At 40.6% G+C, this 16,306-nt stretch overlaps 1 protein-coding gene across 1 annotated transcript; it reads right to left on the bottom strand.

Annotated features, from left to right (window-relative positions):
* Window positions 1–289: 289 nt before the first annotated feature.
* Window positions 290–15,636, bottom strand: LOC138852210 (splicing factor 3B subunit 3-like; the record flags this gene model as incomplete). The annotated part of the gene is made up of 10 exons (XM_070081920.1): window positions 290–586; window positions 955–1,152; window positions 2,558–2,707; window positions 2,811–3,023; window positions 3,178–3,343; window positions 5,460–5,582; window positions 7,088–7,293; window positions 10,052–10,195; window positions 13,629–13,751; window positions 15,499–15,636. Coding segments are annotated over 10 exons (1,602 nt in total), but the record flags the coding sequence as incomplete, so codon positions are not given.
* Between the last annotated feature and the right edge of the window lie 670 nt (window positions 15,637–16,306).

A 16,306-nucleotide genomic window follows, 5' to 3' on the forward strand; every position in this document is an offset into this window, starting at 1 on the left:
AATGGTTTTTAATACTTGACGTGCTGTTGGAGTGTGAGCAAAGTAACATTTATGAAGGGATTCAGGGAAACCGGCAGGCCGGACTTGAGTCCTGGAGATGGGAAGTACAGTGCCTGCACTCTGAAGGAGGGGTGTTAATGTTGCAGTTTAAAAACTGTAGTGTAAAGCACCCTTCTGGCAAGACAGTGATGGAGTGAATGATGGTGAAAGTTTTTCTTTTTCGGGCCACCCTGCCTTGGTGGGAATCGGCCGGTGTGATAATAAAAAAAAAAAAACGAAAGTTTCTCTTAAATTTAGTAATTTATACGGGAGAAGGGGGTTATAGGTGGAGATGTACTGAAAAAAAACAAAGGATGTGGAGTCTAGATCCTAATAGCTATTTAAAATGTCAATTCACAATTCTTCTCACAACACAAATACTGTACAGTGCATTAAACAAGGATATTTAGAAGGCATAACGGGTTCTGATGTCTTCCAATCTCTTGGACAACTCGTTTGGCGTCTTGTCTAAGTCCTCGGATATACTTCGCTGCTTTGCTGGGTCTACCATGTTAAACTGTTCACACAAATCTCCGTCAATTACATTCTGAAAGAGACAGATTTTTTAAATATTTGATGATTTGACATCGAACATTCTACAAATTGTTCCAGGTAAACTCCAGGTACAACTTTCAAAATTTAATAAAATCTCAATAAACCAAAATGGCGTCAAATTTCACTCTCCAATTTGTGAGTACAGTGTAGGATTTTTTTTTGTTAGGTCATAGTACTATCATTAAACTTTATAATTTAGGTGAAAGGTGTCTCACCTCGAAAACAAAATATTAAACATTTTCTTGTCATCAGTAATAACCCCAGCAATAACATCAGTAATAACATCAGTAATAACCTCCAATAATAACCTCAGTAATAACCCCAGCAATAACATCAGGTGCTGTGACTGACGATGCTAACCTTAACAGGGAAGAAATACGACCTGAAGGAGAGATGGTCGCGGCCACAGAGGGGAGGGTGCTCCGAGCGCATATGCATTTCCAGATTCTGGAACAGTTCGTGATCCTCTCGAGATGTAAACGGCACCAGCACGCCCACTGTCCCACTCAACGTTGTGTACACCAGTGACTCACTACCACCAGGGATCAGTGTGGCTTTCTGAATTTAACAAAATTATTATTAGTCTCAAAAGATCAGCATTTTTGCATTTCTTGTGTTTGTGGGTCAGACAAGCAATCACCAGAAAAAAATTAAAAAGTAATGAACAGCTGTCTCTATTCTTTCTTTCTTTCAACACACCGGCCGTATCCCACCGAGGCGGGGTGGCCCAAAAGGAAAAACGAAAGTTTCTCCTTTTACATTTAGTAATATATACAGGAGAAGAGGTTACTAGCCCCTTGCTCCCGGCATTTTAGTCGCCTCTTACAACACGCATGGCTTACGGAGGAAGAATTCTGTTCCACTTCCCCATGGAGATAAGAGGAAATAAACAAGAATAAGAACTAGAAAGAAAATAGAAGAAAACCCAGAGGGGTGTGTATATATGTGCTTGTACATGTATGTGTAGTGTGACCTAAGTGTAAGTAGAAGTAGCAAGACGTAACTGAAACCTTGCATATTTATGAAACAGAAAAATGGACACCAGCAATCCTACCATCATGTAAAACAATTACAGGCTTTCGTTTTACATTCACTTGGCAAGACGGTAGTACCTCCCTGGGTGGTTGCTGTCTACCAACCTACTACCTAGGAATAAAGGGTTAATATGTAGGTCGTAGGAATGACTACAAAAACTATGGCTCAAGATACTGTCAGAAGTATGTCCTTTAGCTAAACTTCATTATCTTCAACTGTATAACATAGGCATGAAAAAATAAATTATTATAATCAAGGGGGAGCGCTAAAACCATATGATTATGCAGCACCTGTGGGGTGGGGGATGTAGAAGGTATTCAGGCTTAATTCAGGGAACTGGAGCACAGATGCAATTCCCTTGATCAAGAGCCCCTCACCAGCATCAAGGGGATGAAAAAATAAAAAGGACACTAATAAGAAAGGGGGTGACAACTTGCAGGTATGATAGAAATCAACTTATAAGATCTTACTGAGCAGAATCGAGTTTTGAACCCATGGTTAGTATAGTACACTGGGCTTTTAGTTTTAGGACTGGGTTGCCACAGGTTTGAACTCTACTGTTCAGCAAGTATTTACAATTACTGTATTTTCCTATACACAAAGTGCACTTGTTCCCCATAAAGTGCTGGAAAATCAGCCTGCGCCTTGTATGCTGAAAGTCTGAGTAAGGTAAATTCTTCCTCCGTAAGTCATTCGTGTCATAATAGGCAACCAAGGCAGCACCTTCTCCTGTATAAATTACTAAATGTAAAAAGAAGAAAAACTTTATGATGTTTTCTTTACTGGGTCACTCTGTCTTGGTGGGAGACGGCTGTTATGTTAGAAAAAAAAAAGAAGAAAAGCGTTACGAGATTTTCTTTTTTTTTTAGTCACTGTGTCTCAGTGGGAGATGGCCGATATGTAAAACAAAAATAATGATAAGATTTACCTCAAGTGTGTTGACAGTTTCTCCCACGTGGAAGTTAGCAATCACCTCAGCCTTTTGAGAAGCACCGTTGAGAAGGCCACGGTCCCACAGTGCCTTGTTGCCTGTGGGGTCCTCATCAACGTCATCATTGATGTCCCCACCCAGACGTACCTTTGGGAGAAGGAAAATACTAATAAACATCTGTAATTTAAGTTTTGGTAAGAAATATTGATAAATGTGATAAACTTGTCAGTGAAGGTGACAGTACACTCACCACAGCAATGTTACCAAACTTGTCAGCAACTGCGGCAGTATCAAAGTCCAGGAGGCAGGAAGTGGTGACCCAGCGCTGGTTTGTATCATCCACAAATATGATCAACTGGTTCTCGTGTCGTTTGTACCGAAGAACGAACAAGCTCTCTTGAACATCACTGACGAAGACACGCTGGCCTCTAGCTTTGATGTCCACGATAAGATTTGGAATGTGCTATGGCAGAGAAATATAAGATGTCATTTTAATTTCAATTAGCCTGAAGAATATTTTCTTTTATGTTAAAATAGAATAAATATACATTGAATTTTATACCCTAAATATGCACAATTTATTTCAGGCAATATTATTATCTCTCATCGTGTATTACCTTATTTTCACATTTTCGTAGGAGTTTTTTCTTGCCCAGGTCATATATTCTTAACAAGCGGCCAACCCCTATCAGAACGCGGCCATTATACGAGCATATGGCTGTAGGAATGTCTTCAACTTCTGTACGATGAAGTAGCTCCAGACTGGTGCAGTCACTGGCCACTCTGTCATGGTAGAAATAACAAAGTAACACAGTAAGTAGTGCATATCATTATTATATCATTACTGTGTTTAATATCATTATTATATTACTGTGTATATCATTATCAGGGAAACCGGTTAGCTGGACTTGAGTCCTGGAAATGGGAAGTACAATGCCTGCACTTTAAAGGAGGGGTTTAGGATATTGGCAGTTTGGAGGGACATGTAACCTGTTGTACCTGAGCGCCTCTGCAGAAACAGTGATTATGTATGAGTAATGGTGAAAGTGTTGAATGATGATTAAAGTTTTTTCTTTCTTTTTGGGTTTTTCTTTCTTTTTGGGTCACCCTGCCTCGGTGGGAGATGGCCAACAAGTTGAAAAAAATATATCATTATTATACAGGTCCCCAATGTGTTCGCAAGTTGAAGACTTCCTGTATTATGAATATTATACACAATTCGGGAGATCCCCAATGTGTTTGTAAGTCGAGGTTACTGTACAATGCTATACCACATACTGTGTAACTTCAATTCAATATTCAAACAAAGGGTCAAACCAGAGTTACTTGTCACAGTATTACACTTAATAGTATAAATATAGTGAGCAAAGGAATACCTGTAATTGTGTAAGGAAGAGGGGGTTTTTTGTGAAAGGGGCTTGAACATACAGCAGGTATGTGTGAGCATGTTAGACAGGATTGGACATGAATGGTTTTTGGGACCTGATGAGCTATTGGGGTGTGATCAGGGTAATATTTTGTGAAGGGATTCAGGAAAACTGGTTAGCCAGACTCGAGTCCTGGAGGTGGGAAGTACAATGTCTGCACTTTAAATGAGGGGTTTGGAATATTTGCTGTTTAAAAGGACATCTGACCTGCAGTATCTGCCCACCTCTGGAAAGACAGCAATAGTGTGAATGATGATGAAAGTGTTTCTTTTTCAGGTCACCCTGCCTGTGTGGGAGACAGCCAGCCTGTTTAAAAAATTTGTTAAAACCCTGACTGCTTCCCACCAAGGTGACCCACAAGAGATAACAATCATTATCACTTGTGTCCAGCTGTCTTACTTCCTGCTTACAGCAATATGCAGTGTGAATTAAGAGGATGTCCAAGGTCACTAAAGGTATTACCCAGAGGGCTGAGGAGGTGTTTGTTAAGGTGGTTTAGACATTTAGAGAAAATAGGGCAAAGTAGAATGACTTGTTTTCTGAACACACTGGTTGTCTCCCACCAAGGCAGAGTGACCTGAAAAGGAAGAAATGAAAGTGGTTCTTCTTTTTTTTTTTTTTTTTAAACAAGTGGGCCGTCTCCCACCGAGGCAGGGTGACCCAAAAAAGAAAGAAAATCCCCAAAAAGAAAATACTTTCATCATCATTCAACACTTTCACCACACTCGCACATTATCACTGTTTTTGCAGAGGTGCTCAGAATACAACAGTCCAGAAGCATACACATATAAAGATACACAACATATCCCTCCAAACTGCCAATATCCCAAACCCCTCCTTTAAAGTGCAGGCATTGTACTTCCCATTTCCAGGACTCAAGTCCGACTATATGAAAATAACCGGTTTCCCTGAATCCCTTCACTAAATATTACCCTGCTCACACTCCAACAGATCTTCTTATATTTAGTAATTTATACAGGAGGTGTTACTAGCACTGTGCTCCTGGCATCTTAAGTCTTTTAATACACTCATGGCTTATGAAGGAAGGATTCTTATTCTGCTTCCCTACTTAAATGCTTGTGTATGCATGTACATGCTTGTTTAGTGTGACTTGAGTGTAAGTAGAAGTGTAAGTAGGAAGATGTACCTGTTTTCTTGTGTGCTTATGAGACAAAGAAAAGACACAAGCAATCCTACCATTGTGTAAAACAATTACAGGTTTCCATTTCACATTCATATGGCAGGACAGCAGTGTCTCCCTGAGTGTTAGTCATCTTACACATGCTGTCACTGTTCACCTAGCAGTAAGCAGGTACCTGGGTGTTATGGACAAGTGTGGGTAGCATCCTGGAGGACAAGATTGAAGGACCACAATGGAAATCAGACAGACAGTCCTTGATGATGCAGTGACTTTCTTGGGTCATCCTGAGTGGCTATCTGAGATAAAAATCCAAACAAATCTTAAATCTTACTTGTAGCAGTAAATGTAGCCACACTCCACCTGGCGAGGACTCAGCTGGTAATCCTTCACGGTGCCCACTAACAAGTACTGCTGATCCATGTCACTTTGGTTGGCAAATTTTACTAATGAAATACTGAAAAAAGAAAAGACAAATGCATTTATTTCTATGTGCACTGGACATCTTTCACTAAGGTAGGGGATCCCAAATCAGGAAACACCTTCAGCATCATTCATTTAATAGCTGTCTTGCCAGAAGTGTGGAGACATTGCGATTCAAATGATCCTCTGAACAGCAACATCCCTGCCCCTTCCTTCAGTTTGATCATGTTCAGCGCAACATTTGTGATAGTCTCAGACTCCTTTAGTGCTATGCAAGCTATCAGAAAATTTAACTCGCCTCATGCCCTAGTTTTTTGTGTACAACTTTGGTTGCACTGCATTTCTAACACAAAGATATAGTTTTTGTCATGGTCACGCTAGCTGGAGATTCGTCTGTAAAAACTTGCATTTGTGGTCACAGTGGTGCCTATGCTAACCTTCCTATGGTTTAGAAATATACCTAGTTGGACGAATCTTATTGTGGCTAGCTGGTCCAGTGGCTAACGCGACGGTATGGAGTTTTGAGACTCTCTGATCATGGGTTCTATCCCCACCCGTGGTATGGTTTGTTTGCAATCGAGTCATTACGATTTCATGAGCCATATAGTTTTCTGTTGACCTGGATGGCTCCTGGTGACATTACTGATTACTAAGCAAGAATGATGGGCCAGTAGGCCTGCTGCAGTGCTCCTTTTTTCTTATGTAACGATCTTACCCAAAGGCTGCTTCATTCTGGTCCAGTCTGATTATGTTGCCCTGGATGGCTTCTGGTATTTTTACTGATTATTGTGCAAGAATGACCTACACCAGGAATTAGACCACTGGTTCCCAAACTTTTTCAGTCTACTGCCCCCTTTGGCTCACTGCTGCCCCCCCTCCCCCTGGCTCCCAGGCCACATCCATAGCGCCTCCCCCCCCCCCCCACACATACGAACCCACTTCTTGCTTGGTATTAGGTTTACTGCAAATTCAAAATTCCTCAAAGCATCCGGTGGATCTTTCCACCACCCCCAAGGGGGGGCAATACTGCCCACTTTGGGAATCACTGAATTATACACATGTACAACATCTGGGTAACTTTATTTGTAGACGTTTTGCTAGTCATTAGATGGCAAAACATTTACAAATAAATATACCCAGAAAGAACACAAAGCCACACTGCCATGACTGGAACAATACACAAATAACCCAGTCCAAGTTGGACTGAAACATTATCATGAAGTTTCTTTCTCCTATCTGCAAGTTATTTGTGTAAAGATACCCAGATGCTGCACACGTGTCTAATTCTTCATCTTGTCGGTATTGTATACCATTCGTGTACAAGAATGATCTTGTAATAATGTTGGTAGAATTGCCAATAATATGTAGGTAAAAGGACGTAAGTGCAACTAACGTGACATTTTATTGTGGCAACGTTTCGCTCTCCCAGAGCTTTGTCAAGATGGTAATGGCTTGACAAAGTTCTTGGAGAGCAAAACACTGTCACAATAAAATGTCACAGTTGCACTTGTGTCCTGTTACCTACAAGAATGAGCTTACCTGAAGGCTGCTTCATTCTGGTCCAGTCTGATCATGTGAAGTGTGTTGCCCTGGATGGGTTCAATGATGCGTACTAGAGATGCCCACATGCCTGGGCCAGCCTTGGGAGCACCAAACACAGCATCCGGGAGGTCTTCGGAGAGTAGAGCCTCTGCCATCCTCTCAGCAACCTCGGCCTCCTCTTCTCCTGCAGCCTCTCTCAGTTCCTGTAACAAAATGCAAAATCCCTTTAGTCTCCTAGTTTTTTCCAACGGACTGGCCGTATCCCACCGAGGTAGACTTAAAAAGAGAAACAAAAAATTTTCTTTTTAGATTTAGTAATTTATATAGGAGAAGGGTTAGAGGAGAAGAGGGTTACTAGCCCCTTTCTCCAAGTCTCCTAGTAATAATAGCAAATTTTTTATTTAAAAATGACTATTGTATTAAAGTGATTATCAGGAAGAACAGTACAGGTACATGTATGAGATAAGAACATAAGAAGGAGCACTGCAGCCGGCCTACTGGCCCAAGCTAGTCAGGTCCAACTCACACCTACTAATGTATCTGTCTAACCTATTTTTAAAATTACACAAGGTTTTTGTTCCACTCACCCACAACTGTAACACCAAACCAGTGCTTTCCTATATCTTTTCTGAAACTAATTTTTTCCAATTTGAAACCATTGCTGCGAGTTCTGTCTTGGTTAGATATTTTTAGCACGCTATTTACATCCCTGTTATTTATTCATGTTTTCCATTTACACGCCTCAATCATATCCTCCCTATTTCTACACCTTCCTAGAGAGTGCAGATTCAGGGACTCAGTCTATCCTCATAGTGCAGATTCAGGGACTCAGTCTATCCTCATAGTGCAGATTCAGGGACTCAGTCTATCCTCATAGTGCAGATTCAGGGACTCAGTCTATCCTCATAGTGCAGATTCAGGGACTCAGTCTATCCTCATAGTGCAGATTCAGGGACTCAGTCTATCCTCATAGGAAAGATTTCTGATACATGGGATCAACTTTGTCACAGACCGGGCCGCAGGGGCATTGACCCCCGGAACTCTCTCCAGGTAAACTCCTTTGTATGTTTTCCAGTGCATTTATTTGCATTCTGTAATACAGTGACCAGAACTGTGCAGCATAATGTAAATAAGGCCTATCTGTACACTTCTGGAAACACAACTGGAGAATCAATAATGGAGGGGTGTTAATGTTGCAGTTTAAAAACTGTAGTGTAAAGCACCCTTCTGGCAAGACAGTGATGGAGTGAATGATGGTGAAAGTTTTTCTTTTTCGGGCCACCCTGCCTTGGTGGGAATCGGCCAGTGTGATAATAGAATAGAATAGTGTTTTTTCTTTGTGTCACTTGACACTGATGGGAAGGATACCCCAAGAATAACTTCAGGATATTTTCAGGGGTCAGCACCCCTATGGTCTGATCCCTGACCAGGTGTCCTGGTGGATCAAGGCCTGATCAGCCAGACTGTTACTGCTGGCTACACGCATTCCAGCATACAAACCAGAGCCTGGCTAATTAGAAACTAACTTGAAGAGGTAATCAATTTCTGATGTTTAAAAAATGTGATAAGCAAGCAATGGGTACACAGTGTCTTCCAATAAATACAAATAAATAACAAACAAATAACCCAGACACACGAGAAAGAAACTTATGACGACATTTCGGTCCAACTTTGACCATTAACTAGTCAAGCACTAACATACGAGGGCAAGGATATGTGAGAGAGAGAGAGAGAGAGAGAGAGAGAGAGAGAGAGAGAGAGAGAGAGAGAAGGAAGAAAGAAAGGAAGAAAGAAGGAAGGAAGAAGGAAGAAAGAAGGAAGGAAGGAAGAAAGAAGGAAGAAAGAAGGAAGGAAGAAGGAAGGAAGAAGGAAGGAAGAAGGAAGAAGGAAGGAAGAAGGAAGGAAGAAGGAAGGAAGAAAGAAGGAAGAAAGAAGGAAGAAGGAAGAAAGGAAGAAAGAAGGAAGGAAGAAGGAAGGAAGAAGGAAGGAAGGAAGGAAGAAGGAAGGAAGGAAGGAAGAAGGAAGGAGGAAGGAAGAAGGAAGGAAGAAGGAAGGAAGAAGGAAGAAAGAAGGAAGAAAGAAGGAAGAAAGAAGGAAGAAAGAAGGAAGAAAGAAGAAAAAAAGAAGAAGAAAGAAGGAAGAAGGAAGAAAAAAAGAAGAAGGAAGAAGAAAGAAATAAAGGAAGCTATAAGGAAGAAAGAAGGAAGGAAGAAAGAAGGAAGAAAGAAAGAAGTGGAAATAGTAGTGGTAGTGGTAATGCTGGTAGTGGTAGTGGTAATGCTGGTAGTGGTAGTGGCACACGAGACAAAGAGTGAAGCAAGGCAACAATAGTAGTATAATAATAGTAGTATAATAATAGTAGTATAATAATAGTACTGAACGCGACGGGCTGGAGTTTTGAGACTCTATGACCGCGGGTTCAATCCCGGCCGGGGGTATGGTTAATAGTACTGTACTAGTATAATAGTAGTAATAGTAGTAGTAACAGTAGTATTGTTCCAGTCATCGTATTGTGCCCTTTTGTTATTTTCTAAATCAATTATCTGACATACCATTTAGAGTACAACTAAAAGGACTCCAGGTTAATCAATGTACACAGTTCAGTCCCGCTTGTGAGACTGATATACGGAACATCGATTCTCCGCCACTCCGTATTGTTGCCTAGTGACCTGCTGCTTCTAACATTACGGCCTGGTCACAGACCGGGCCGCGGGGGCATTGACCCCCGGAACTCTCTCCAGGTAAACAGTAAGTCCTCGACTTACAAACACATTAGGAGACCTTTTATACTGTGTATAATATTGATATTATACACAATATAATACTGGAATTATACACAATAAAGACGATTATCAACGAGTTTGTAAGTCAAGGACTTACTGTACTAAATAAAATTAAAGAATCCTCTGAAAGTGTAAAGAAAAACATGTATACGAGAAAAACGTAAAGTTCAACACGTACCTCGGCCATCTGCATCTTGCGCTGACGTTTGGTGTCGTCCGTGTAAGCATTGTGGTCGGTCTCAATGACCACCAGGTGCCCGCTCTCCGGGTGGATGACAAACTTGCGAGGGGTGTACTCCAGAGAATGTGACACCTGCAACAAAAAATGTATTACAGTGGCAAGGGGTTAGTAACCCCTTCTTATGAATAAATTACCACACGTGAAAAGGAAAGCTTCTGTTTTCTTTTAAGGTCGCCCCCTACCTTGATGGGAGATGGCCAGGGCATTAAAAAAAAAAAAACTTATACTAGGAGTGAAAAGCTGATGTCTTTTGCCTTTCTTTTGATATGGTATATTTTTGACAAGATATACATTGGACATGGTATACTTTTGACATGGTATAATTTTGACATGGTATACTTTTGACATGGTATACTTTTAACATGGTATACTTTTAACATGGTATACTTTTGACAGCATATACTACTTTTGATGTGGTATACAGTGGACCCCCGCATAACGATTACCTCCGAATGCGACCAATTATGTAAGTGTATTTATGTAAGTGTGTTTGTACGTGTATGTTTGGGGGTCTGAAATGGACTAATCTACTTCACAATATTCCTTATGGGAACAAATTCGGTCAGTACTGGCACCTGAACATACTTCTGGAGTGAAAAAATATCGTTAACCGGGGGTCCACTGTACTTTTATGTGGTATACTTTTGATATAATACACTTCTGACATGGTATACTTTGGTAACTAGTGTGGAAAGCAGCTTTACTAACACAGTAGAACTTTTTAAAGCAGTGACACTAATTTCCTGCAAAGGTACACTGTGTGGAAGGAACTGAAATATATTTATTAATGATGTTAGGACCATCACCCCATAGCCTGGTCTTAGACCAATTCTCTTAAACTGGAGAGGAAATACCACTACAAGATAAAGTACAACTATATCAAGGTTCACACAGGAATGCAAATATAAACGTACACTTAAAGCAAGTACAATTAGTCTGTATATTTACCTGCCGCCTTACACACACACCACCAATCCTGCAAGGTTTCTATTTCCACTTAAGAGAGACAAGCTTCCATTTTTCACACTCTTATGACAGGAAGATAGTACAGTGGACCCCCGGCTTACAACATTATTTCATTCCAGAAGTATGTTCAGGTGCCAGTACTGAACCAATTTGTTCCCATAAGGAATATTGTGAATTAGATTAGTCCATTTCAGACCCCCAAACATAAACGTACAAACACACTTACATAAATACACTTACATAATTGGTCGCATTGGGAGCTGATCGTAAAGCGGGGTCCACTGTATTGTATTTTCCAGTATATAAGGTGTACGACACAAGTATCATAACGGTAACCAGTTATCATATACAAGGGTTAATTACCACTGTACTTTATGCTGAAGCGTAACACAAAGCCGACCCTTGACCCTGACCTTGAGCACATAAGGCACAGGCATATTCTCCAAGACTTTTTGTGGAGAAAAAAAGATGTGCCTGATATGCTGGAAAATATTGTACCTCCCTCACTGCTGTCCACCAACCTTCATAAGGTTGAGTCTACCTCTTAAAATGTTTGACTTGATCTCTTTTTTCCTACAGTTTGTTTCCTTCGTGTTTTGGTATCTCCCGTCAATAGAAAGGGGAACAGGTTAGATCATAATTCCAGGTGCTTCTCAACTTACAATGTTTCAACTTTATAATGGTGCAAAAGCAATTAAACTTTATAATGGTGCAAAAGCAATTAAATTTTATAATGGTGCAAAAGCAATTAAACTTTATAATGGTGCAAAAGCAATTAAACTTTATAATGGTGCAAAAGCAATTAAACTTTACAATGGTGCAAAAGCAATTAAACTTTATAATGGTGCAAAAGCAATTAAACTTTATAATGGTGCAAAAGCAATTAAACTTTATAATGGTGCAAAAGCAATTAAACTTTATAATGGTGCAAAAGCAATTAAACTTTATAATGGTGCAAAAGCAATTAAACTTTACAATGGTGCAAAAGCAATTAAACTTTATAATGGTGCAAAAGCAATTAAACTTTATAATGGTGCAAAAGCAATTAAACTTTATAATGGTGCAAAAGCAATTAAACTTTATAATGGTGCAAAAGCAATTAAACTTTATAATGGTGCAAAAGCAATTAAACTTTATAATGGTGCAAAAGCAATTAAACTTTATAATGGTGCAAAAGCAATTAAACTTTATAATGGTGCAAAAGCAATTAAACTTTATAATGGTGCAAAAGCAATTAAACTTTATAATGGTGCAAAAGCAATTACTTTGGAGATGAATTAAGATAATTACCCAGCATGAAGGCGGCAAAATCTGTAACTTGCATTCATTTATTTACTTTTCAATACAGTGGACCCCCGGTTAACGATATTTTTTCACTCCAGAAGTATGTTCAGGTGCCAGTACTGACCGAATTTGTTCCCATAAGGAATATTGTGAAGTAGATTAGTCCATTTCAGACCCCCAAACATACACGTACAAACGCACTTACATAAATACACTTACATAATTGGTCACATTCGGAGGTAATCGTTATGCGGGGGTCCACTGTACTAGTATTTAGTTACAGTAATTATTTATTCACTTATTCAGTGATAGTAGTTATTTATTTACTCATCTGACAGATATTCATATTTGACTTATGTCAGCTTAGTTCCAGACTGCGGCTCTGGTGGCCTGGTGGTTAACGCTCTCGCTTCACACGGTGAGGGCCTGGGTTCGATTCCCAGCCAGAGTAGAAACATTGGACGTGTTTCTTTCCACCTGTTGTCTATGTTCCCCATCAGTAAAATGGGTACCTGGGTGTTAGTCGACTGGTGTGGGTCGCATCCTGGGACACTGACCTAAGGAGGCCTGGTCACAGACCGGGCCGCGGGGGCGTTGACCCCCGGAACTCTCTCCAGATAATCTCTCCAGAACACCTGAGTATACAAAAGAATGGATGGGAACTCAAACTGTGGACCATCCATGCTTGGGGGAGATATATGATGGACCACGACCCCAATCCATCCTTTTCTTGATTCACACAGTAAGAAAGTTGTTACATTTTATGTCCAATGAAAAATTAAGAAGTTTTAAAACATTGAAAATTTAACTTTTATTTATGCCTCACAGTATAATTATTATAATGATTGGGAAGTGATAAATCTGGAAGGGCAATGGAACGTAATGAAATTTGATTCAAGAATAGGGCAGGGTTAGGTTTAAAAATTATGTGCACTTTATAACAATTTCCCTGATTAACTTTTCAAGGGGTGGACAAGTAAGCCAGTGGAAGGCCTCTGTCAGATGACCGAAAGCTCCAGCTGCAGGTGATCATATAATTGAGACCCATGTCAGGAAACACTTGTCCTGTTTTCTGACAAACCTTGCCTAACCTAACCTCACCTGATACCCTTCTCCTGCGACTCAAACTTAAACACACACATAATACTCTGGCTGGAACAGTTGACAAATGGCTCATACTTAGAGAGAAAACTTTGTATCTATTGCATATAGTACTAAACTATACATGCAGGTTGAGGAATGGGTGTATCATATACTAACTTACTGATTCATTCCCCTGCATGATGATCCTGAAGAGTTTGACCGGCCGGGAGCCCAAATAACGGGTACGAGTGTCTGACATGTCACCTGTCACTGAATCAAGGACAGTACGCAGCAGTACACCATTCTGGAAAATAAAATCAAGATACAGTCTGGAAGCAAAAATTGAAGAAAATTGTGGGATCTGAAGAGCATTTTAATACCTAAGATCATTCAGTGCTCTCACTAATATAAATAAAAAATACACACTAGAACACCCAAGTTAATATTATCTAATAAATAAAACTATAAGCATGAAGAACACAACATAAATACAGTAGTCCCCCCATATCCGCAGGGAATATGTTCCAAGACCTACCGTGGACGCCTGAAACTATGGAGAGTAGCAAACCCTATAGTATATAGGTTGCTTCTCATTTACATACATTTTTTTTTTTCAACAAGTCGGCCGTCTCCCACCGAGGCAGGGTGACCCAAAAAAGAAAGAAAATCCCCAAAAAGAAAATACTTTCATCATCATTCAACACTTTCACCACACTCGCACATAATCACTGTTTTTGCAGAGGTGCTCAGAATACAACAGTTTAGAAGCATGTACGTATAGAGATACACAACATATCCCTCCAAACTGCCAATATCCCAAACCCCTCCTTTAAAGTGCAGGCATTGTAATTCCCATTTCCAGGACTCAAGTCCGACTATATGAAATAACCGGTTTCCCTGAATCCCTTCACTAAATATTACCCTGCTCACACTCCAACAGATCGTCAGGTCCCAAGTACCAAGTACCAAGTACCAAGTACCAAGTCCCAAGTCCCAAGTCCCAAGTACCAAGTCCCAAGTCCCAAGTCCCAAGTACCAAGTCCCAAGTCCCAAGTACCAAGTACCAAGTCCCAAGTACCAAGTACCAAGTCCCAAGTACCAAGTACCAAGTACCAAGTCCCAAGTACCAAGTCCCAAGTCCCAAGTCCCAAGTACCAAGTCCCAAGTACCAAGTACCAAGTACCAAGTCCCAAGTACCAAGTCCCAAGTACCAAGTACCAAGTACCAAGTACCAAGTCCCAAGTACCAAGTACCAAGTACCAAGTACCATACCTATGATAAAGTTTCATTAACAAGTTACGCATAATAAGATGAGAATTATCACTTTTTCACTGATGGGAAGCACTTCACAGCTTCTCTTAGTGTTTGAAGAGCTGCCGGCATCATTACTTTAGGGTTTTGGGGTCATTATTAACCCAAATTAAAATCAGGCTAAAACGTTGTGTAGTTTTAAAAGTAAGTTAGATAAATACATGAGTGGGTGTGAGTTGGACCTGACTAGCTTGTGCTGCTGGGTCTGGTGCCGTGCTCCTTCCTTGAGTGGAGGTGACCAGACTGGGTGGGTCACTGGACTAATCCGGGGAGAGGGGGGGGGGGGTCATTGGGCTAATCTGGGGGGGGGACATGGACCTGCTCTGCATGGGTCAGTAGGCCTGTTGCAGTGTTCCTTCTTTCTCATGTTATGATATTTTTGGGCCACAGTAAACTGTGGATGACTGAAACCACAGAAACCAAATCTGCGGATACAGGGGTGCTTCTGTACTACTACTACTACCACTTCCACTACCAGCATTACCACTACTACTACTACCACTTCCACTACCAGCATTACCACTACTACTACTACCACTTCCACTACCAGTATTACCACTACTACTACTTCTCTTCTTTCTTCTTTCTTCCTCTCTTCATCCCGTCCTTGTCTCCCTCGCCTATATATACTGGCTCCCTCACCTTCGTGTGTTAGTGTGACTTGTAAATGGTCCAACCATAACCTTCTCTCTCCTATGTGTGGGCTATTTGTGTATAAATCAAGATATAGTCTGGATTACCTGAAGACCAATGTTGAGATAGAGCGCGCCCATCGTGCGAGGCTCATTCTCTGAGCCCTCCTGCCCTCCCATCTCAATGATACTCAACGACTCAGGTAGGGCAGGCAATGCCTGCATCCCTCGCACTGTCAGACAGTCCTGGGGTGAAGAAACAAAAAAAAAAAATGGCATTAGTTTCTTTTATTTTTTAACTCACTGGTCGTTTCCCACCAAGGCAGGGTGACCCGAAAAAGAAGAAATGAAAGTTTTTCCTCTTTTTATATTCGGTAATTTATATAGTGTTACTAGCCCCCTTGGACCCCTGGCTTCTTTATACAGGAGGAACCTTGCTCATACAGCTCTAAATATGGCAATAACAGTGGTGCAGCAGTTAAAGCACCCAGTATAATGAACAACGGCTCAACTGAAAGCCAACAAAAACATGGAACACCAAAAACAGGTGCGGTATATATGGGGTAGTCCTGTATTTTTCCGTTTTCAATGCTACTGTTACATGACAGTAACTTACAGAAATACACGACTGCGTTTTTTTTAAACTACAGCACATTTTTGGCCAGGATACTGCTGTGTATGTCCAGGTAAAGCCTTACACAAAAGCCTGACACAAAAGCCTGACACAAAAGCCTGACACAAAAGCCTGACACATAAGCCTGACACATAAGCCTGACACAAGTGGCTTTCCTTGTGTTTAACAACATTCCATAACACATAAATCACACATTTTATACTATGCAGAGAAATAAAAATTTGAATTAGCATGAATTTAATACAAGAGGATGTTAGGAATGCTTAAGAAAAAATAAAACAT

This window comes from Cherax quadricarinatus, unplaced genomic scaffold (assembly GCF_038502225.1).
Source record: "Cherax quadricarinatus isolate ZL_2023a unplaced genomic scaffold, ASM3850222v1 Contig5099, whole genome shotgun sequence".
NCBI lineage: Eukaryota > Metazoa > Arthropoda > Malacostraca > Decapoda > Parastacidae > Cherax > Cherax quadricarinatus.